The 21,522-nt window shown below is 45.3% G+C and overlaps 1 protein-coding gene across 6 annotated transcripts in view; it reads right to left on the bottom strand.

Annotated features, from left to right (window-relative positions):
• The window catches only part of MYO9A (myosin IXA), a 191,414-nt gene that overhangs the window by 143,363 nt on the left and 26,529 nt on the right, over positions 1–21,522 (bottom strand). For all 6 annotated transcript variants that reach the window (XM_061447405.1, XM_061447406.1, XM_061447407.1 and 3 more), the window contains exon 2: positions 10,907–11,830. In XM_061447405.1, coding sequence (XP_061303389.1) covers positions 10,907–11,749 — 843 coding nt within the window. In that variant the 5' untranslated portion in view covers positions 11,750–11,830. The remainder of the gene's footprint in view (positions 1–10,906; positions 11,831–21,522) is intronic.

Below are 21,522 nucleotides of genomic sequence, written 5' to 3'. Positions count from 1 at the left end.
ATTTTGGACTTTGATACGACACCAGCAGTGCAGATTTGTGTGTACGCATATGTACACACACACATCATGTCCCAGGACTTGCAAAATGCCACCCCATGCTTTCTCCATAGCTCCTATTTGGAGAAATGGAAAGCATTTCCTCACTGTGTTTTTCCCTGGAAAGCCTGGAGCGGGTCAGCTCCTCCCCACGCATGCGGGTCCAGCCGCTCCGCGCTGCCTCTGCAATTACCAGAGAGGTTTTTTGCCGGGTGATTGGGTGCATTCATCCACTCCTGATGAGCAGCTCTGGGAACAAACATGATGGAGAGGGAATCGAGCGACCCAAAACACAAAGGCTAAAACAAAGAACAGCAATGAAACGCCAAAAAAGAATATTACAAAGGGCAGGTTGGGTTTGGCAGGGCGCTGGGATTAGAGCGCCGTGAATCCCAGCTTAAATAAAGCTCAAACATGAATTTCCTGACTAAGGTAAAAAAGCCCAGCTCAAATTTACGAGCTGCTGGCAAAGTTACCTCCATCCCAGCGGCCTCCAAATACCAAGATGACTCTGGCCCAGAAATGCAGAGTTCAGCCTAATAATTCAAATACATTCCTCTGAGCATCACTGGTTCTGCAGCTGGAGCCAAGGCAATAGAGACGTGAACTCCAATAGTTCTAACTGCACAGTGTTCAGTGCCTTAAAGTGAACCACGGAAATGTATTCCTAAAGCTTGCACAGTTCAGTTGTGATGAAGTGGTTATAGGCCATGTAGAGAAGGGGGTTTTAAGGAGGCAACCCCAAATCTTCCCCCGGCTCTGTTGGATACAGTTCATTCCCCCTTTAATGAGTAACAACAGAAAGAAATACGGATTTTTCTACTCTTCGGGACAATCTTGTGGGTCTTCTTAATTAAAGGATAATAAACACTGGCACAGGGTGCCCAGAGAAGCTGTGGCTGCCCCATCCCTGGCAGTGTGCAAGGCCAGGTTGGACACAGGGGCTTGGAGCAAGCTGCTCTAGTGGAAGGTGTCTCTGCCTGTGGCAGGGGGTTGGGACTGGATGAGCTTTAAGGTCCCTTCCAACACAAACCAGCCTGTGGTTCTATGTTAATTCATTTCACAGTGTCATCTGTAAGATAGAAGAAGAAAACTCCCAATGAATCCCACCCTTTCCCACAGAATAAACTCAGTGCCACCCCTTATACCTACCAGCTTGCATTTAAAATACCCCAAATTCAGAGAAAGCAGTAATGTTTAAAATAAAGATTTCACGTTATTAAATCTGCTTTTTTCCTTCTTTTTTATCTTTTCTTCTTTCTTTTTTGTTTCTTTCCCAAGCATGTCAGATGCTTCACCGAAGTCCAGAGAGATTAGATCTGCTCTGCTTTGGAAGCGCTGGAACAGTGAACATTTGGGATACAGCCCCCAAAGCCAAACCTCTGCTCCCCAAACCTGCCATTTCTCGAAAGATTCCCGACTTCCTCCATGATAAAGCATATTAAAGTTTTAACACTTTGCCCTTATCTTGGACTTGAGCATTTTTAACCACACTTTCATTCTCCTTTGGCATCCCTCACACAGCTCCTTGCCCAGGATTTTCCTCCTGATTAAAATCCATACATAAATCTGATGATCCTGAGGAAAATCAGGAAACTTTGGGTCCCTGGCACAGAATCACTGCACAGGAATCCAGTTCCTCTGTTCTTATTCCCTCTTATCAAACATGAGGATATTATAATGCTGGAAAACTCTGGCAAAAAAAGAAATAGGACGTTTTAATTGCATTATGGCCAAAGATTGCTGAACTTCCCTTCCCTCTCCCCCCTTCTTTTTTAATTAAGGAAATCAGCATTTTTTGGTCCTCATCCCCATTTATCCGAGACCTGTGCTGTCCTCCTTTAAAACCTCACTTTCCTGACAGCAGCAATGGGGGAATGGTGCAGTTTAAACAGTTTGTTACTCTGAAAAGGTCTTTTAAAAATTATTCTTTTATGTTCCCCTCAAAATTCCAACATTCTTCCAGCGTAGCATTAGCATGTCATTACGGGTTTTCATAGGAACTGCTGGGAAACCACCACATTAGACCCTGCTACCAGTCTCCCCATAACAGCATAGAGTCATAGAATGGTTTAGGTTGGAAAAGACCTTAACATCATCTAGTTCCAACCCCCTGCCATGGGCAGGGATGCCTCACACTAGACCATGTCACCCACGACTCTGTTCAGCCTGGCCCTGAACACTGCCAGGCATTTACCACTTGAACTGGTCCACATGAAATTAACCATCTTGGTAAATGTAGAAGTGTTAAATATCTTAAATAATGGCCAAAATCAGAAATAATCACAATATCTCTGATTCCTACATCTCCTATAGTGGATTATACCACTGGTACCTTTTGTAATGGAAGTCACTGGCATAAATTGCTTCTGTGATTATAAGTAATGTTTTTCCTAATCAACCAAGTTGATTTGCCTTGTACTATATTATATTTTGAATCATTTTGTTTTTTAAACAATACTGTATCATCTTTTCCTCCATTATGGCTTTACTTACGGGCAGTGGTAGGGCCAGGACTCCTGAAGATGGAAATACATAACTATAAAGATGCTCTGCTCTTAGAATAGGGGAGATTAAACTATTAATTTCACATCCAGATGGCTTTGCTGTGGCCTGACAAGCCCTGGAGCAGTTGTCACATAGACACTGTTCCTTCTATCAATCATGTTGTTAAGACCTACCAAAACCTTCAGCTTTCACATAGCCATAAGATGTATTTTTATGAGAATACTGGGTTAGCAGCATGTGGGAGAGCCATGCAGGTGTAGGCCAACAAACAAGCAGTGTCCTGCTGCACTTGTGGTGCTGGCTGGAATAAAGATAATTTATGATAGTCATCACAAGCTCCACGCGATCAAGCTGACCCCCAGAAACCCATCCAGGTTTATTAGACAGAGGTTGATTCCAATTTAGGAGATGTCCGAGCTCCAGATGACTGAAAGTTGTCAAGGGAATCACGGAATCAACCAGGTTGGAAAAGCCCTTTAAGCTCATCCAGTCCAACTGCTCCCCAGCACTGCCAAGGCCACCACTAACCCATGGCACTGAGGCCTCGTCTCCACGCTGTGTGAACACTTGCAGGGACGGTGACTGCAGCCCTGCCCTGGGCAGCCTGTTCCAATGCCTGAGCACCCTCTGGGGCAGGAATTGTTCCTCAGCTCCATCTAAACCTGCCCTGGGGCAGCTTGAGGCCGTTTCCTCTTGTCCCATCCCTTGTTCCTTGGGAGAACAATCCCCACCTCACTACAACCTCCTTTCAGGAAGCTTCACCCTCTCCTGACTAATGTTCTCCCAGGGACGGGAGGAAAGATGAGGTGAAGCCTTCTTCTGGCTGAGTGCAACCATCCTTGTGGAGCAGGACCTCACTCTTCAAGGCTCTTCTCTACAAAACAGAGGTGGTACTGACCCATGGCATGAAGCTTCATGGGATCAAGCAGTGATGCATGTGTGGCACCAACCACCCCAGTGAGCAGAAGCTGCAGTAATTTATTGCGCATACCGATGCAAAAGGACATGTATTTTGTAATCCTTTAAATGTCTTCAAATAAAAGATCTGCAAAATGTCTCCACTGTTTTAAACTCAAGAGTAACTCTTCAGACTCAGCTTGTCCTTTTCATCTTCTCTATGGCAGCCTTTGCCCATGAAGTCCAAATCCCCAATCACTGTGACAAAGCCAAAGGCTCAACTGTCTGGCACGATTTATCCCTCATCCATCTTCATTAAGGGAATGGAAGTGAGTTGCAATGGGCTGCTGCAGTTCAGGCAGATCCTTTCTGCAAACAAGGGAAACAATGGGTTTATTTGCCTCCCCCAAATTGCTGCTGTGAGCAGCAAGACTTGCACAATGAGGGTTTGGGAGAAGTATTGTCCCATCACCCTCTGCCACGCACTCTGCTGGGCTTTAACTGAACTTCTGTGTAATGTTTAACCTTAGAGCAGCTCCCTGCATGTGCTTCACCATATTGCCTTCCTTTTTAAATTGATTTCCCTTGAATTTGGCCAAGCTGTTTGCTCAAAGCAGGAGTTACACAGCTTTGTATCTGGGAGACATCAGGACCACAAAGAAAAGGGTCTTCTCCAAGGTGGAGATGTGGCCAACACCGCTCATCCTGGCAATTCTTGTGTCTAGACATTTTCACTGAATGATGATCACTGTTCACACTGATGCTCACGCTCTGCTTGAGGTCATCAGTGAATGTGTTGGCTTCTCTCTTCCTATAGGAAGCATATGGGGAAGAAAGGTTGCAGTGTTGCAGTCAGCTCAGGAGGTTTTCAAAGGGAACCTCTTGCCCCTCACACTAAATCCACTTCAGTTTCTATGCTCCGAAACGGCTGTGATCCAACCTAAACCCTGGTTACAGGCAGCTGAGGTCTTCTGCTGCAGGACTAGATGGGAGCACCCTGGAGGTGCACATGTGGGCTTGGCTCCAGCTGCTTCCCTTCACACAAGGGCTCCTTGAGGTGCTGAACTCCTTGCTATGGACATACAGGCTGCACATGCACATACAGACTGTACAAACTGCACAAAATACACAACAGGACCCACTTCTGTGCTACAAATCAGGAGACACCTCTCATGTGAACACACTCGAGGACAGACTGAGGAAATGGCATTTGCTGCCTTGGGAAACAATTGGTTCCAAATCCCAGGGCTCAGTAAGACACTGTCACCTTGTCACTGAGCAGGTGAGAGAGGGGCTTGCTCCTCGGGCAGCAAACCAAGATGCTCTCACCAGGAATGCTCAGCAACAGCACTCGTGTGGTGCCTGGAAAAGCCACAGGGACAGCAGAAACCCTTCAAAAGCCAACATTTGTCAACTGCTACCATCAGAGCTGGGTGTAGGTCCTGTCCTTGTTCTCAGGCTCTTCTGTTCCCCACCAAGGGCACAGTGCTGCAGCACCTGTCTGGCACCCACCCACTGGGGTCCAGTGTGTAAAACCCAACGTGGGTTCCCCAGCCATGAAGAAAGTCCAAAGGGTCTCAAGTGAATGGTCCTAAAACCAAAGTCTGTGTTTTGACTGGGAGAAGGGGGGGGGAGAAACAAAATCCCTACTAGAGCATTAATTCCTCATTCCAGGACTAGGAAAATACAGTGTCACGTTAACTACAGACACCAGGGATCAATTATCCATGTAAAGTCCTTGTGGAAGCCTTGTGCGACAGTAGCAGCATGATCTTTGGTTGAAACCATTGGAATCCTATATTATCATTGTATTATTTGATAAATATATATATAAATAAATATAGAAACAAAAAGCTTCCAGGAAAGAGGCCCTTCTTTTGTGCTTTATAAAATGTGCACCTTGATAGTAGAGCTGAAAACAAAAAAACTTAATAGAAACCCAAATTACAGATACACTGGGGCAATTAGCCAGTGAAGATGAAGAAAATGGTATTACTAAAGTCAGCATAATTCTGAGCTTCACCTGGGTTTGCCACAGTTGCATGGAAGCATGAGTCCTTGGTCCCTGCTTGAGTCAGACCAAGGGTTCTACTGTATAGATAAATACCTACAAAACTAAATATCCAGATATTTAGGGGTCCATAAAACCTCGAGATCCAGATATCTACAAAATCCAGATCTCTAGATACACAATACCTACATTTCTATAAAATTTAGATCAAGATCAGTAGAGGAAAGAAAACTAAAGAAAAGGAGAAAAAGGGAAGGGTATGAATGAGAACAAATGGCAAGACAAAACAACTGCCCCAGAAAGAGCTGGTGAAGAAGGACGGAAAAAGATGGGAGGCTTGGATGTGTAGAATGGATAAAATGGTCCCTCCAAGCAAGTGCTCCACCCAGCAAAGGCAGGGATTTACTTAGCACTTCTCTCCTGGAAACTAAATAGCTGCTAATTCTTCAGGGTGGAGGGAAAGGCAGCTCTGCACAAACCTGTTTAATAACTCCTCTATTTCCCTGCAGCCATCATAGATCAGAAGTCACCATTTTCTTTCATTCGGACATTATATATGCACACATACATGTTTTATACATACATATGCATGTATGTATTTTTATATATATACAAACACGTATATAAAATAAGCTGGACTTTGGGGTAACAAAATGTTTGCTGAAGATAGTAACTGATGAAAACTAATATGAATATTCACCTCAGCCACCAATCCAGCCAATCTGGGCGCTGCAGGAGGACTCTGAAGCGAAACTAGTGAATAATTCAGCATGGCAGGAGCGGATGAATAAGACGCTATTTGATACAGAGCCTGGAACTGTCAAACATCCCCAGCTGAAGAATAAGAGCATTTTGAACGCGCTGGTGAAAGCATCTGGTGCATGAGCTTTGCTCTGTGACTCCTTTGTGTCCTGGCTGCCGCGGAGGCCTGCACAAATTCTTCCCACATTAGGCATCATCTGTATGATCTCTGTGCTACTCCCTCTGGAAGCTTTCCATGCTCTGGGGAGGCTAAACCCCCCCCCCCCGGGTGCTGTATTAAACACCTACCCCATCCCAGCCACCCAGGAGAGCTGTAACAACAGTGTATATTGCAAGTTAAAAATGGGCAGAAGTGAACAATGAGCAAGGTAACGGCTCTCCCATCACCCCTTCACAGGAATCCAGTTTCCACATATAAAGCCTCTAGAGCCATGTGACAACCCAACCACTTAAAACCCAAAGCAGTGGAAACTGAGCATGATAAAATAAATCTAGTTTTGTTAAGTCTGTTTTAATGAAATTTGGTTACCTCCCCTTCATACTGCTTCATGTAGGGGAAAAAAAGTGAATCTATTCAAGTGTTGTCTCCCATTAATACAGATCCCGGTAGGAGTCAGAAAAGGGAATATACTCAGAGTTTAGAATTAGAAATCAAGTTGAAACACTTCATGGTCTGCATGAGCTGCCTATAGAAACTTCCTCCTATTTGCCAATCCAAACCCATGTGCAACTGTTGGAGTAAAGGCATGCACTCTGGGTCCCTGATGGAGCATCAAGGCCATAATGGAGTTTTCATCTGAAGTACTGCATGAAGCCTATAGGAAACAGAATAGAATTGTAGCACATGTAAACCCTCCTCTGGTAAATACATTGAATAACTGAATTAGAGATGCTCATTCTTGAAACTACAGAGGCAGAGAGCTCAGCTCTATGGACACTCTGCTGAGAAAGCAATCTTATGTAAGGAAAGATAGGCTTCATCAGAAAACGAGAAAATACAGAAAAAAAAAATCAAGGAAATCACCTTTTAAAACCGATTGGAACATTGTTGTTAGAAAAATAAGTGCAGTATTTAAGTAATATCAATTATGACAAGTAATAAATATTTTATAGTGTCTCAGAATTACAAAACTGGAGAGGGGCTTTGGACAAGGGCCTGCAGGGACAGGCCAAGGGGAATGACTTTAACCTGCCAGAGGGGAGACTGAGATGAGCTCTTAGGCAGAAGCTCTTCCCTGTGAGGGTGCTGAGGCGCTGGCACAGGGTGCCCAGAGAAGCTGTGGCTGCCCCATCCCTGGCAGTGTTCAAGGCCAGGCTGGACACAGGGGCTTGGAGCAAGCTGCTCTAGTGGAAGGTGTCCCTGCCCGTGGCAGGGGTTGGAGCTGGAGGAGCTTTAAGGTCCCTTCCAACCCAAACCAGGTTGAGATTCTATGAAAACAAAAAAGGCAAAAAAGGCATATTGCTACCATTCCAAGAAGCACTGCTACAAAAAGGCTCATCTATTAAATCCCAATGTAGGTAGAAGAAAACCAGCAGGACTGACATCAAATACACTTTAAAAGGACAGGCTGGGCCTCAGAACACAGCCCAACCTGCTGTGGCTGCTACATGCAGCTCCTGGCTGATACTAGCACGTTTAGATGGCAGTAACAGCTTGCCTTGACAGCCATCCTCACAAGTGCAATTTGGACACAACTCACAGGAATCTCATGCAACAGCACACAAAAAAACCCACAAACAATAGGTTGAAGCTATTCAGAAAAGGTAAATGAGGAAAACAGCAAAGCTGCAGGAAAAAGACATATCTTAATTCTGCCCCACTTCCGCTCCCACCGTGCGAGCACGACTGGGAATATATTCCCAGGAACGGGTGGCTCCATGCAGACACTCAGGCTACCAGAGATGCTTTGCAAGAAGGGAAAGAGATTAACAGCTCCACGTAAACTGTTAGTTGCTGTGCTCTATTTCCTAAACTAGGAGTTGTAGCAGGAAGAGGTATGTGCTACCTCCTCGAAGAGAAACCTGAGCTGAACATCATAGAACAGTTTGGGTAAGAAGGGACTTTAAGACCACCCAGTCCCAACCCTCGGCCATGGCCAGGGACACCTTCCGCTAGAGCAGCTTGCTCCAAGCCCCTGTGTCCAACCTGGCCTTGAACACTGCCAGGGATGGGGCAGCCACAGCTTCTCTGGGCACCCTGTGCCAGCGCCTCAGCACCCTCAAAGTAAAGAATTCATAAGTAAAGACTTAACTCCCTTATATCTAAGCTGGACTTCCCCTGTTTCAGTTTGAACCCATCACCCCTTGCCCTATCACTACAGTCCCTGATGAAGAGTCCCTCTCCAGCATCCTTATAGCCCCCTTCAGACACTGGAAGCTGCTCTGAGGTCTCCACACAGCTTCTCTTCCCCAGGCTGAACAGCCCCAGCGATCTCAGGCTGTCTTTGTATGGGAGGTGCTCCCATAAAGGCAAACATCCTTCATGATTTAATTTTAAATACACAGCGAAAAAACACACAAGAAAAAATGGGACTGAAGAAGGTGCCTGGCAAGAACTTCCCAAACGCATGGAATCAAAAGGTCAATTCTGCAGTCGGGTGGCTGTAACACAGCCCTCTCCAACAGCTCTCCTCCGAACTTCCCTTTTTTAGGACACTTTAGGAAGGGAAGGGAAAGCAGAAGCCTGCACGTTTTATCTTGAAGCCTGCGTGATTTGTGACCATTTGAGGCTGGTGCTGCAGAGCAGAACATCTGGATTACCCTCACTTTCTCCAAGAGAGCTGGAAGCAGTGAGCAGCACAACAGCAGCCGCGCAGCTGCCAGGGGACAGGAATGCAAACTGCTGCTCCAAAAGCAGAAAAACCCCAACAGATATGATCCAGATTCTTTTTTGTCTTGAAAACAGCTGCAGATGTTGCGAAAGGAAAGCAAAGAGGCTTCCTGGATCCCTCCCTGTACCCAATCCCAGCACACACACAGGCCCTGGGAAGAAGCAAGTACACCGTTTACCTATTACTGAAAAAAAAATACAATTCCCAAAACTTCCTTCTACCTTCTCTTTCATGGAGATCCCTCTTTGCACCTCTGCATATCTAAGCTAGACAGAGATGCTCCCTCTGACACTACTTAGGAGAACTAGATTTTAGAGATGTAGAGTAGATCTTAGGCATAAGTTCTTCCCTGTGAGGGTGCTGAGGTGCTGGCACAGGGTGCCCAGAGAAGCTGTGGCTGCCCCATCCCTGGCAGTGTTCAAGGCCAGGTTGGACACAGGGCTTGGAGCAAGCTGCTCTAGTGGAAGGTGTCCCTGCCCATGGCAGGGGTTGGAACTGGGTGAGCTTTAAGGTCCTGTTCAAACCCAGACCAGTCTGGGATTCATCTTATGATTGTATGAGCTATGAAGTGGACTCCGGTCCAACAAGATACATTAGAAAACAGACCAACATCCAAACAGGCATGCAAATGTCTTGTACAAATAACAGGACTGGAGGTGGAATACAACAGTTTTCAGACCTGCTTTCCAGAATTCATGCAGTCACCTAATTGGGTCACTTTTTCATGTCTTTACCTTCAGTTTGCTACACAATTTTGCTGCTTTTTCAGAGCAAAGCCCATCCTGAATGATGTTAATCATTTGCTAACTCCACATTCAATCAGTTCAGCCCATTCTACCCGCTATGAAAACAGAAAACAACCTTGTTGGCTTTGCAAAATGAAGCTGTTGGCTTACCCTTAGCTGAGACATCTATGAGCACTAGTCCTTCCTCTGATTCCCCATCCTCTGCTAGTAGCTGAAACTGACCCAAGTCCTCAGACTCATTAATGGAATACAGATACAGATCTTTGCCTACAAAACCCCCTCTCAAAACAGAAAACAAACCTCCCAAACCCCATGAATTTTACTGTTCTTTAGCCAAAGCACCCTTTTAAAGGCAGAACACACAGTCATCAGGCCACCTCTTTATTCAAAGAACAACAATGGCACGGCAGCAGCTGATGTTCACGTCACCCACGTTCAGACAGGCTTTAACAAACACAACTCCACAACTCCCGTTCGTTCTAAGGGAAACCCTTGCAAAGAGTTACAGGGCAAACTCAAGGCAAATTAATGAATGCTTGTATCCCTCTTCAGAGTTTCAATCTGTAAAGTGAAGGGTACAGCTCACCTCACCCCTTTCACACATAGGAAAAGTCCTCATTAAGTAATTGAATCAAGTACTCATGATTGGGAAATAAAATATTGACCATGTAAATTCCCTCTGATCTCTTCCCCAGTGAAGTTGAGTGCACAGAAACTCCAGAAACACAACACTACCAAACCACTATATGCAGTGGATTCTCTTTTCAGGGCACTCTACAGAAAGACTACTAACTCAAAAGAAAGGCTAATAACTCAAGAAAGGCTTTTTTCATTTCCATTTGCAAACTGAAAAGTCACCAGGATATACCAACACTACAAAACACTTGAGTGAAAACATACCATCTGCCAAAAAAAAGCCATTTACTCTAATTTCATTTTGCTTTTTTATGGAGCGGATAGGATTACATAGACAAAAACACAACTCCTTTTACTGCTAATACTGTTGTAACTTCAGTATCACCATTGAGCAGGTAACCCTCAACTCGTATCATAATTACTCAGGGTTTACTTTTTCACCATTGAAGGGTTTCCACGCTACTATCATTTCATCTTACCTCAAGCACTGGTCCAGCTCCAAGAATAATCTGTTCTACTCCACTGGCAAATCCCTTCTGGCTGAGGGCGGTGAGGTGATGAATGAGAAAGTTGGTGCTCTGTGTCTTTCCTGACCCGCTCTCTCCTGAAATCACGATGCACTGGTTCTTCTTCCGCTGAAGCATGGCGTGGTAAGCCACGTCTGCCACAGCGTAAATATGGGGCTCCAGCTTGCCCAGCTGGTGGTTATCATACATCTTGACATACTTGGGGTTATAGATAGGCAGAAACTTGAATGGATTAATAACTATGAGGATGCTGCCTACGTAGGTGTAGATTTTCTCTTGCTTGAAGCGGTTTCTGAGATTCTCCAGGAGCGTTTTCTCGTTCAGGTCTGGCAGGCTGCACAAGTCATCGTAGTCCTTCTGCTGTGGCTGGGGAAGGAAGCCACGTTCTACCATCCTGCGGCGCTCCTCCGTCACCCTCAGCCAGGACTGGAGGCTCCCATAGTGAATGGACCCGTCCAGGTTCTTCTCCCGCAGGAGGAAGCGATAATCCTCGCCGCTGATGCGGTTCTCCAGGGCCATGCGAGGCCACAGCATCATGCGCTGGACGGGGCAGTCTGTGGGGTTGAGGATCCATTCCTCCCCCCCAAACTCCTTCACCTCGGCCAGGACGTAGCATTTTGTCTTCTCAAGCTGAAGTTTATTGATGAGAGACTCGATCACCTCAGCAGCAGTGGACGTTTTCCTGGCGGTGATGGGGCAGTAGATAGTCCCCTCCGCGATGCTCCCGGGGTAGATGTGCAGCGTGAACTCGCTCTCCTCAAAGCGTCGTCTTCCTCCAACATCATTTACACTCATATTGGATCCTCTCCCATCAGTACCTGCGCTGCATAGTCAGGACTGTCCTCTGTATCTTGTCAGGTCATCATGTTAGCAGAACTAAACAAGAAAAAGGAGAACAAAAATAGGTTAGGTTTATCCCAGCAGGGATCCTTGGAAACCACTTGACATACACCATGAGACGCAACGGAGCAACACCAATTGCCTTAGAGGAAGCAAACGAGGATCCCAAACCAACAGCTGAAAGGAGAATAGGATTTCACCTTTTTCAGAGATGTCCATATCTAACATTAGATATGAAGTATTCCAGCCAACTCACCCATACATTCTCACTATTTCTCTCATACTGCTTACAAACCACAGAACACAAATCTCCAGCACCAAATTAAACACAGTTAATTTCTCAAACATCATCCGTGCAAGATGACAACAGCCATCACCAACCCCAAATGAAAGCAATTCCGGGGTTAATGATCCTCAGTTTTCCACCAATTGGTTGTAAGAAACTTAAAACCCTTGCAGATGTTAAGAGTTATTTCAATATAAAGACAAAAGTTAACTGTGAAGAAATGCAGAGGGCCCTCAAAACCAGGATGCAGGAATAAAGTGGCAGGAGGCATTTAATACTGATAGAACTTTATGTGATCATATCCTAACGTTGAGCTTTTCCTTGGGCACTGCCCCAAAGGACCAAGACCTCACAACTGAGCTCCCCGACAGCACTGACAAAACACTCAAAAGTGGTCAAAACATGAAGTCAAAACCCACTTCAGGTTCAGGGAGCTCCTGAGCTTCAGCTATTCAATGTTAGGAAGCATATGTCAGGAAGCAGCGTCAGATCGCCCTGTCCTTGCGCTCCTCCCAAGTACCCAGATCCAAGATCTTCACTCCAAGTACAACCACCCTCCTCTTCTACAGCCACGCAGGGATTTGGAGATTAGTTTCACTTGCTATAAGATTTCTCAGGTCCTCAAATGAAAACCACTGTTTTATGTTGCATTGCTGCTCACTCCAGGATTTCATAAAGTGCATTATCCCCAGCCACGCGCTATTCAAAGCAAAGAAATCCATGTGTCACAGTGCAATTTATCTGGCAGGGATTCACAGCACATGGCTTGGTAGCAGCACATATATTATATACTGGGAAGCACTCCAACTGCTTGCCTATAGCTTTACTATAGGCACAGATGCAACAGGGATGATGTCAGTTAAGTGCTGGGTTGGGCTTTCTTTGTCTGTCTGACTCCAGCATCAGCTTTTCTTCAAGAAGGAGGGGAGGGAGTAGAGGGGGGGGGGAACCTACCACACTTAAGCCAGATAATTCCTCAAGATTTTACTTCAAAGCTTACAACAAGAGGGCTGGCTATTTTTATTCAAGTTATCAGAGTGCATCAAAGCCTTGCTGACTCACGTGAGAACTGCAAACAGGACTTTAAGTTGGTAACCTTGAGCAAACCAACCTTCCCTTCTGCCCCCTCCCTCTTGTCAAATGCGTGCAAGCTCAATAAATCCTCCCTAAAGCATCAGGTCGCTCCACCACACCTACCCAAAAGCTTTCCTTGCTTCTCTACAGCAGGGACTCGCTGCAGTAACAAACATCTTCGTCTTCTGCATCCAAACAGCTTGAATCCAGGCATGAGCCCCATGGAGAGGCTGTAAGCCCCAGTAACTGCAATCACAGACGGGCCAAGTCCTCCCTGCCTCCAAAACCACTCAAACGCCAGAAGCTTCCACTTAATGACTAAGAAATGTGGCGAGGTCAGAAAGCAAAGAGGTGTTAATTTGTGCCCTATAAATCACAGGAGGTGTGCCACAGGCTTTGCTTTTAGTAACACTAACCATGGCTGGAGTATTATGTTAGGTCAAAGAAACGTTAATGAAGATAATTGCTTGTGGTCTCCCAAGGCCGGTGCACATGAGCCTGGCTCTGCTCAGCATCAAACAGGCAGTGTATGGAGAGAACACTGCACTGAAACGGGTGTTATTAGGTCACTACCATATTTGAGGGAGAAAAGCTCTCCCGACGACAACTGTGCAAGCAGGCTGTTACACTGGCTTTTATAGGACTTTTTAATTTAACAATATTTGTGTGTTTGGACACAAAAAAATTAAAAAGGAACAAGAAGTATTTGTGGGTTGCCAAACAGTTGATACTATTTTAATTAAAGGCACTTTGGGTTGCTCTGGGGTTACATTTAAATGAGAACATCTAAAAATGATGCTACATTGAAGTCGTTTATATAGTCTGATGGAAAGAAAAGCCACTGTCTTCCTGATGCTGTGCCCAAGTTAAGTGGCAGGTTATAAAAGGACCTGGCTTTACCACCAGGCGCTTCACTCACGTACTGGCTTTGGCAAGGCTGAAGGCAGCAGTACTGGGATGCTGATCCCACGGGAGATGGAAATCCAGATGATACATCAGGCCTCAGAGGTCAGAAATAATTGCAAACTCTGGCCAAAATTCACAGGCTATGTATGCCTGTGAAAGGAAGAACCGATGGCATTTTAAGACAAGATACTTACAGCTTAATAGTTTCTAGATCCTTTTCATTTTGTGTGCTCAAATGAAGACTGTTACTCACATTGACCCTGCACACTGATGTGGCTCCATTTTACTATCATAATTTTACTTGTAACACAAAAAGCACCATCTCCAAACAAACCTGGGGTTACAAACGAAGCCTTGTGTCCTCCTGCATAACCAAACAGCTTCATAGTTCCAAGAAGACGAGAGGCCATTCTAAGAATCCCAATAATAATTCAATTAACAGCAGGAAAAGCTACTGAAACTATAACAGTCAATGAGGCTTTGTGCATACACTAAACCGGTACAGAATGGCTTATTTTTACGTCATATGCTATCTTTTACTAGTTGGCCACAGTTTAATATACGTAAACAAATGTGCTTTTTCAAGTTAAACATATATATCACCACATACAGTGAGTGCTTTTGAAATGGGAGCTGGTTTTTAGTAAGGCTTATTGTGGCGGGGTATCAGACAAAGGAGGATGTCCCAGTTACCTGTGCAAAGGTAACGAACAGAAGGGTTAGGTCATGCCATTTCTTATTTTTCCATTCAGAAAGCTCAACCTCAGTATTTCCCTTTCCAGGGACAGCACAAGCAACACGTGGCAAAAGTCCAAAATAAATCATCCACTGGAAGCATCAGTCCCCATCATAAATAATCTGTGACAGCCAAAGCCTGAAGTCACTGACAGAGTTTGCCAAATATCAGATGATCTGGAAGAGCTAAAGATGAGTGTCAGTGTGGAGGCTGCTAAAGGGGCAATTCTGGAAGCAAAGTTCATTTGGTTTTATTACAACACCCCATAACCCAGATGAGGGCCTGCCAAAATAGCAAAACCTTCTCCCTGTTGCCAGTCCTCAGGCAGTTGTAACAGGCTCGGCTGCTCCAGAGAACCTGGATTCCTCCATCCACAAGTACGTCACATCACACACCATGTGGGCAGGAATTCCTCAAAGAGATAAACCTAAAACCTCTGATAAAGAATTGGCCAATTCAAACACACTTCACTGCCTAACCTGAACACAGCAGCACAAGGGCTCTCCAAATTTCTCTCCTGCAGTAGCAAACAGCTTCTTGTTGCTGGTACCTGAAATAACACCCCTGCACCATCAAAACTGATGCTACTGACACATCTGTGACAGCTGTGGCTGTAAGAACTACTAGAAAAGCTCACATAGGTGCTCAATGCCTCAGTGGTCACTGCAGTTTTACATGTCAGTCCCTTTGATGATTTATATAATCATAGAATCACAGAATGGTTTGGGTTGGAAGGGACCTTAAGACCATCAAGTTCCAACCCCTGCCACGGGCAGGGACACCTTCCACTAGAGCAGCTTGCTCCAAGCCCCTGTGTCCAACCTGGCCTTGAACACTGCCAGGGATGGGGCAGCCACAGCTTCTCTGGCCACCCTGTGCCAGCACGTCAGCACCCTCAAAAGGAAGAGCTTCTTCCTTAGATCCAACCTGAATGTCCTGTTTCAGTTTGAACCCATCACCCATTGTCCTATCACTACAGTCCCTTATGAAGAGTTCCTCTCCAGCATCCTTGAAGGCCCCCTTCAGATATAACGTTTAACTCCCTCCTTTTTATCATCTTCTCACCAGATTTTTCTCTTCCTACTGTTTGCTGATGGGAGCAAAACATCATTTTCTCTTCATCATCTGTGTTGATCCATCTCAAAAGACCTTTAAGATCATCAAGTCCAACCATCACTGGTCCAACCCTCCTGCAGTCAGCAGGGACACCTTCAACTATATTTGTAATCACAACTCAAACCACCTTCTTCCAAAGAGTCGATGAGCTTGGATCAGCAAAAGTAACTGTCAGCACTCCGAGATTGTCCATATACAGAAAAAAGACCTTTTGGATAAATTTCAAAGTAGCTTATTTGGAGTGAAGAGAGTCACCAATGCAGTGAGATGACCTAAATTACAAACAGATACCAAAACCAGGAGCTGAGACATTCACAGATGCTCAGCAGCAACAGAAGTCCCAGCTGGACCTGGCACAATGGGGTGCTGACACACAACCAAAACACAACCCCTGTAGGCACCAAACACCCATCACCTCCTGCAACATCAAGAACAAACACAGTTTGGTGGTTTCTTTCCTCTCCCCCTAAAATTTTCCATTAGGTCCCAATTCTGTAATCCATAATTCTCCTGCTTGCTAAATCCACTTTATCGTGATCAGAGTTCAAAGCAAATGTAGGTGAACCTAAAAATCTGCATCCCTTCAGCTTCTGCAAACCCAAATGATTTTGTAGATAAACCTTCTCAATGCCCCCAGTCCAAGACAGATCTGTAAAGTAGTTTTTGGCTGTTATTGTCAAAAGGCATAATAAAAGGAGAAACTGCTTGGCCACTGCTACCCACCATGCCTCTGGTGGGATGATCCCCTGCTGTCATGCCAGTACAGCCAGAGTTATCTACTCAGCCTCCAAGCAGGATTCCCAGAACATAAAAGAAGCAGCTGTGAATACACAGCTCAAACCATGTAAATCATCCCCGAAGATGCAAAGTTGCCCACACTACGTGTAACCTAAAATAGGTTGCAAGTGTTTTCCAAGTTGTTCCTAAGCTCACCAGCTTCTCCTGTTTACCCATGCTTACCAAGCAAGAGATACTTCCCTTGCTATTTAAGAGATCCATGGATACATAAAGCACCTCAGTAGATGATAATCCCTTCCTGAGCCTGGAACTACCCCAAGTCTCAAGGACTTGGTCCAACAACCACTCAATGGCTCCTCTCTTGGCAGCTGGAGATGGGTGAGAATGGTGCTGCCTGTTCACCACACTCACTGATGGATCTCACATGGAAATCTGTCAGCTTCAACTTGCAGCTGAGACAAAATGGAAGTGGGAAGAATAGCAAAACCCAGCTAAAACCAAAAAATTACAGGAAAAGCTGTTGCAAAATAAATTACTCCTTGAGGTCGTTGCAAACGGTTCTGACAAACAAGGAACTGAATTCGGATATGAATAACAACATGATCACTCACTCTTCCCCTTAAGGTCAAAGCACCTTCTGTGCAGGGGATGAATCAGTGTCCAAGGAATTCATCATTGCTACGCAGTGAATGAAGCTCTTGTCTGTGGGATTCCTGCCCTGCTGGCTGGAGATGTGACTGAAGGCAAAGAAAGGAAATCACAGAATCAAGCAGGTTGGAAAAGCCCTTTAAGGTCATCCAGTCCAACTGCTCCCCAGCACTGCCAAGGCCACCCCTAACCCACGGCACTGAGATCTCATCTCCAAGGGGTGTGAACACTTGCAGGGACAGTGACTGCAGCCCTGCCCTGGGCAGCCTGTTCCAATGCCTGAGCACCCTCTGGGGAAAAAGGTTCTCTTAAAATAAAACTAAAAGGGACTACAGGGAGCCTGGGTGACGCCTGTGATTGAGGCAACTGAATGGGAGAAGTGATTTCCCCCTTTGCTCCTGTCACAGCATTTCTGCGTGATGCTGGGAGACCCAAAACAATGGCGCAAACAAAACCGTGCCCTTGACTTGACTGCTCCTCTTTCTTGTACTCCTGGGTTGAGTCACTGCATCTTGACTTCTGGAAGCACTGCTGTCCTGAAAGCAGCATCCCCACACATAAAGGGTGGTGTTAAAGTACTAAAATAATCAGCCCGCTTCATTGTACTCACTGAACAGACGGTGCTTGGAAGTTCATTCTCTCTCTGTCCCAGCATCATGAGAAACTTTGACAAATGAGCATCAGGAATGAAGCCCGTGTCCTCCAGCTGCTCCCTTGGCTTTCTTGTGCCACCAACCACAAAGTAATAATATAGAAAAATAAAACTGAAAAACACAAAGGCGATTGCAAAGGAAAAGGTGGCATAGTTTAACTTACACTTGCTGCTCCCATATCCCTCATGTGCCAAAGGACAACTATATGCAGACTGAAGAAGGCAGGAACTAAGGGAGTGCTTCGTATATCCCAAGTTTAGAGATTTCCAGCGGGATGAATCATTGTTACAGGTTATTTTGCCTCTTCTAATGACTAATTAAGTAGTCACTGCCCAGAGGCATGACAGCCCTGTTTCAAATACAAAGATGAATTTGTCATTTACAAACGCGGCCCAACCATTGTCATCTGACAGAGCATCCCTCCCCAGTACTGAAACCCTGCTCTTTTCAGCAGCCAAAATGTCCCATTTTCCACATTTGCTGGTTGGATTTGCTCCTTACAGGCGTCCATAGAGTAGTTCAGTCCCTGAAAACCCAAGTGGAAACAAGCTGGTATCTCAAAAGCATAGATCAAGGTCAGATAACACATTCCTACAAGCTCAGAGAAGAGGCAGCTATAGCAGGGAGAGAGCAGAATAAACCATAAATGGACACAAGATTTTACTATCTCACAAAGCACATGTCCATCTATTTATATTTTTTTTTGCAGCCAAAAATTTCACGTATACAGCCTGAAAAAAGAACAGTGTGTACCATAAAAATCTTCCTGAACCTGTTAAAAATGAAGCATATGAAGTGTTAGAGCAGAGAAACTCTGCCAAGGACTACAGAGGTTCACACTGAGGAGCATCTCGCCAGCCCCAAAATGGATGCACAAAATACCTTTCTTGGAGCCCACGAACTCCACCAGTGTTAAGGAGAAGATGCTTCTATCCCAGACAAGCTCAAGAGCTTCAGAGAACAAAACCTGGGGAGATAAAGGCATCCTTCCCCTTCTAATCCAGCCTGTAGGCATTGGTAGAGGATAAATGTGACCACTGCTGTGCTGGAAAGGTTACAGCACAGCTCTCCAGTACCACTTCGAGCTGCAGCAAGCATCACACGTGAAATAACAACTGGGCTAAAAAAGATCCTCTCCAGAACTGGTATTACACAAACACATTGCACTGGCACATGAATGCCACTGCAGTAGAAAAGTTCATAAGATCACAGACTGGTTTGTGTTGAAAGGACCTTAAAGCTCACCCAGTCCCAACCCCTGCCACATGCAGGGACACCTTCCACTAGAGCAGCTTGCTCCAAGCCCCTGTGTCCAACCTGGCCTTGAACACTGCCAGGGATGGGGCAGCCACAGCTTCTCTGGGCACCCTGTGTCAGCGCCTCAGCACCCTCCCAGGGAAGAGCTTCTGCCTAAGAGCTCATCTCAGTCTCCCCTCGGGCAGGTTCAAGCCATTCCCCATGGCCTGTCCCTACATCCCTTGTCCCAGGCCCCTCTCCAGGTTTCCTGCAGCCCCTTTAGGCACTGGAGCTGCTCTCAGGTCTCCCCTTCAGGAGCCTTCTCTTCTCCAGGCTGCCCCAGCCCAGCCCTCTCAGCCTGGCTCCAGAGCAGAGCTGCTCCAGCCCTCACAGCATCTCCATGCCCTCTGGACTCAACCTAAAGGGTGCACGTCCCTCTTGTGCTGGGGGCTCATGAAGATAAGGGAAATAAATGGCAACTTATTAAAAACAATTTACATTTTTATATGCTATAATCAAGAAGTAATTTCTCACATGGCAGTTTCACCATAATGTATATTGTCCATTGTTATACAGATATATATTGATAGATATCGGTATATCCATTTACACATCTCAACATATATTGATACACTGATCAACTGATACACTGGTATCTATCAATATATATTTATATATCAGTGTATTGACCCTTTTGAAAGGATCTTTTTGACTCAAAGAGCCACACTGCTCAGCAGGGACAACCGTTGCCCGAGAACACATTGCCAAAGCAGAGCATTGTCGCTCACTGCTCCAACCCACTTTCAGCATGAGCCAAGACAACCCAACACTTCTTAGCCTTGCTGGAGCCCCCGCATGCAGCAAAATAAACATAAAGCCACTTTGGAAGTGGCAATTCCTGTGCTGTATTTCCCTTAAAAGTAAAAATTAGGAACAACATACATTACTGAATGTCCATAACTGAATAACATTAGTTTTGAATACTGGCTCAAATAATACCTCAATAATTTCAGATGTTTTCCTGTAGTCTTAAAAGCACTGCAGTTGCCTGGAAGAAGTTAATACAGTTTAGACTCAAAGTCACATTTAAGCATCCTAGTGCTGGGGAAGATACAATAACGCTGTTACTAATGCTATTTTCCTAATTTTCTGGAGGATTATGGCCAGCCCCAATAACAAGAAAGGGATGATGTAAAAGCCTTCCCACAGAAAACTCTTTTTGGCAAACACTCTGCTTCGAATTAAATTTTCCACTGTTCCAAATGCAATACTATTGCATTTCACAAAAATTATTACCTGCCTGTTCCTGGTGAGCCAGCAACACAAAACCTGAGTTTTCCCTGATGCCAAAAACACGTTTCCCACCTTCCTACTGATAGGATATATACTCCTCGGGATTAACATGAATGATACAAAGCAGGTCAGGAGCCAAATCCCATTCTGTAACATTTTAGCTGAAGCACAGCTTTTCATGAAGGAGAGTTTAAACAGCCAATTCCCCAGTTCTCCTCTCTGCCCATGTTCTTTAAGTGACACCCCAATTCATCTTCTCTTTAGCATCTGCATAAGAATAAAGCTCTCTTTGGAAGTCCATATTCTTCCAGTACCATGTGCACCTCCCCCGGCAGCTGCGGGTTTCTTCTGCTATAACTCTTATTCCTAACCACAAATCCCCCCCAGGCTTCCACACAAGCGCATCCTTGTTCTTGTTGTCAGTTGAGTCGCCCCTCAGCTGACTGCAGAACACACGTGAGCCCTGTCCTCCCTCCACCGCTTCTGCTTCCACCTCCTTCCCGTTTCCATCTGCAGATGAAATCATTTCCCCACAGAGCATCAGCTTTGCTGCAACAAATGGAAGTCAGCCTCCAGCAGCAACGACAGCAGCCTTGTCAGGAAAGCAGCAGCTGCTCCTGACTACATTCAGGTTCATGGTTAAGGAACAGATGATGCCACACATTACCTATCTCCTCTCAAAGTTCAGCATCCGAAACAGCTTAGTGCATCACTTCACCTATACATACATACATACATACATATATACATATGTTTTAGAACTTTGTCCTGTATAGCCAAATCATACAAGTAAATTCTACACCAACATGAAAGCCCCTTCCTGCCCCCCAGTCCATGTAGGTGCCAGGTACCCGATCTCGTTATCCACAGACTGGTAGCAACCTGTATGCTCTCTATATAGCCCAGCTGGCATAAAGAAGAGCTTTTAAGCATTCAATGATGTGCAATTAAGGATCAAAGGGAAAATAATACTGAAACTGTACTGCCAGATCTGCTTGGCTACCTTACAAAGCAAAAAAAAACAACCCAAAACTCCAAACAA

The sequence above is a fragment of the Pezoporus flaviventris genome, unplaced genomic scaffold, assembly GCF_033815535.1.
Source record: "Pezoporus flaviventris isolate CSIRO_AGI_PZ_B2104156 unplaced genomic scaffold, CSIRO_AGI_Pfla_v1 ptg000006l, whole genome shotgun sequence".
NCBI lineage: Eukaryota > Metazoa > Chordata > Aves > Psittaciformes > Psittacidae > Pezoporus > Pezoporus flaviventris.
This window is presented reverse-complemented; position numbering and strand designations above follow the sequence as displayed.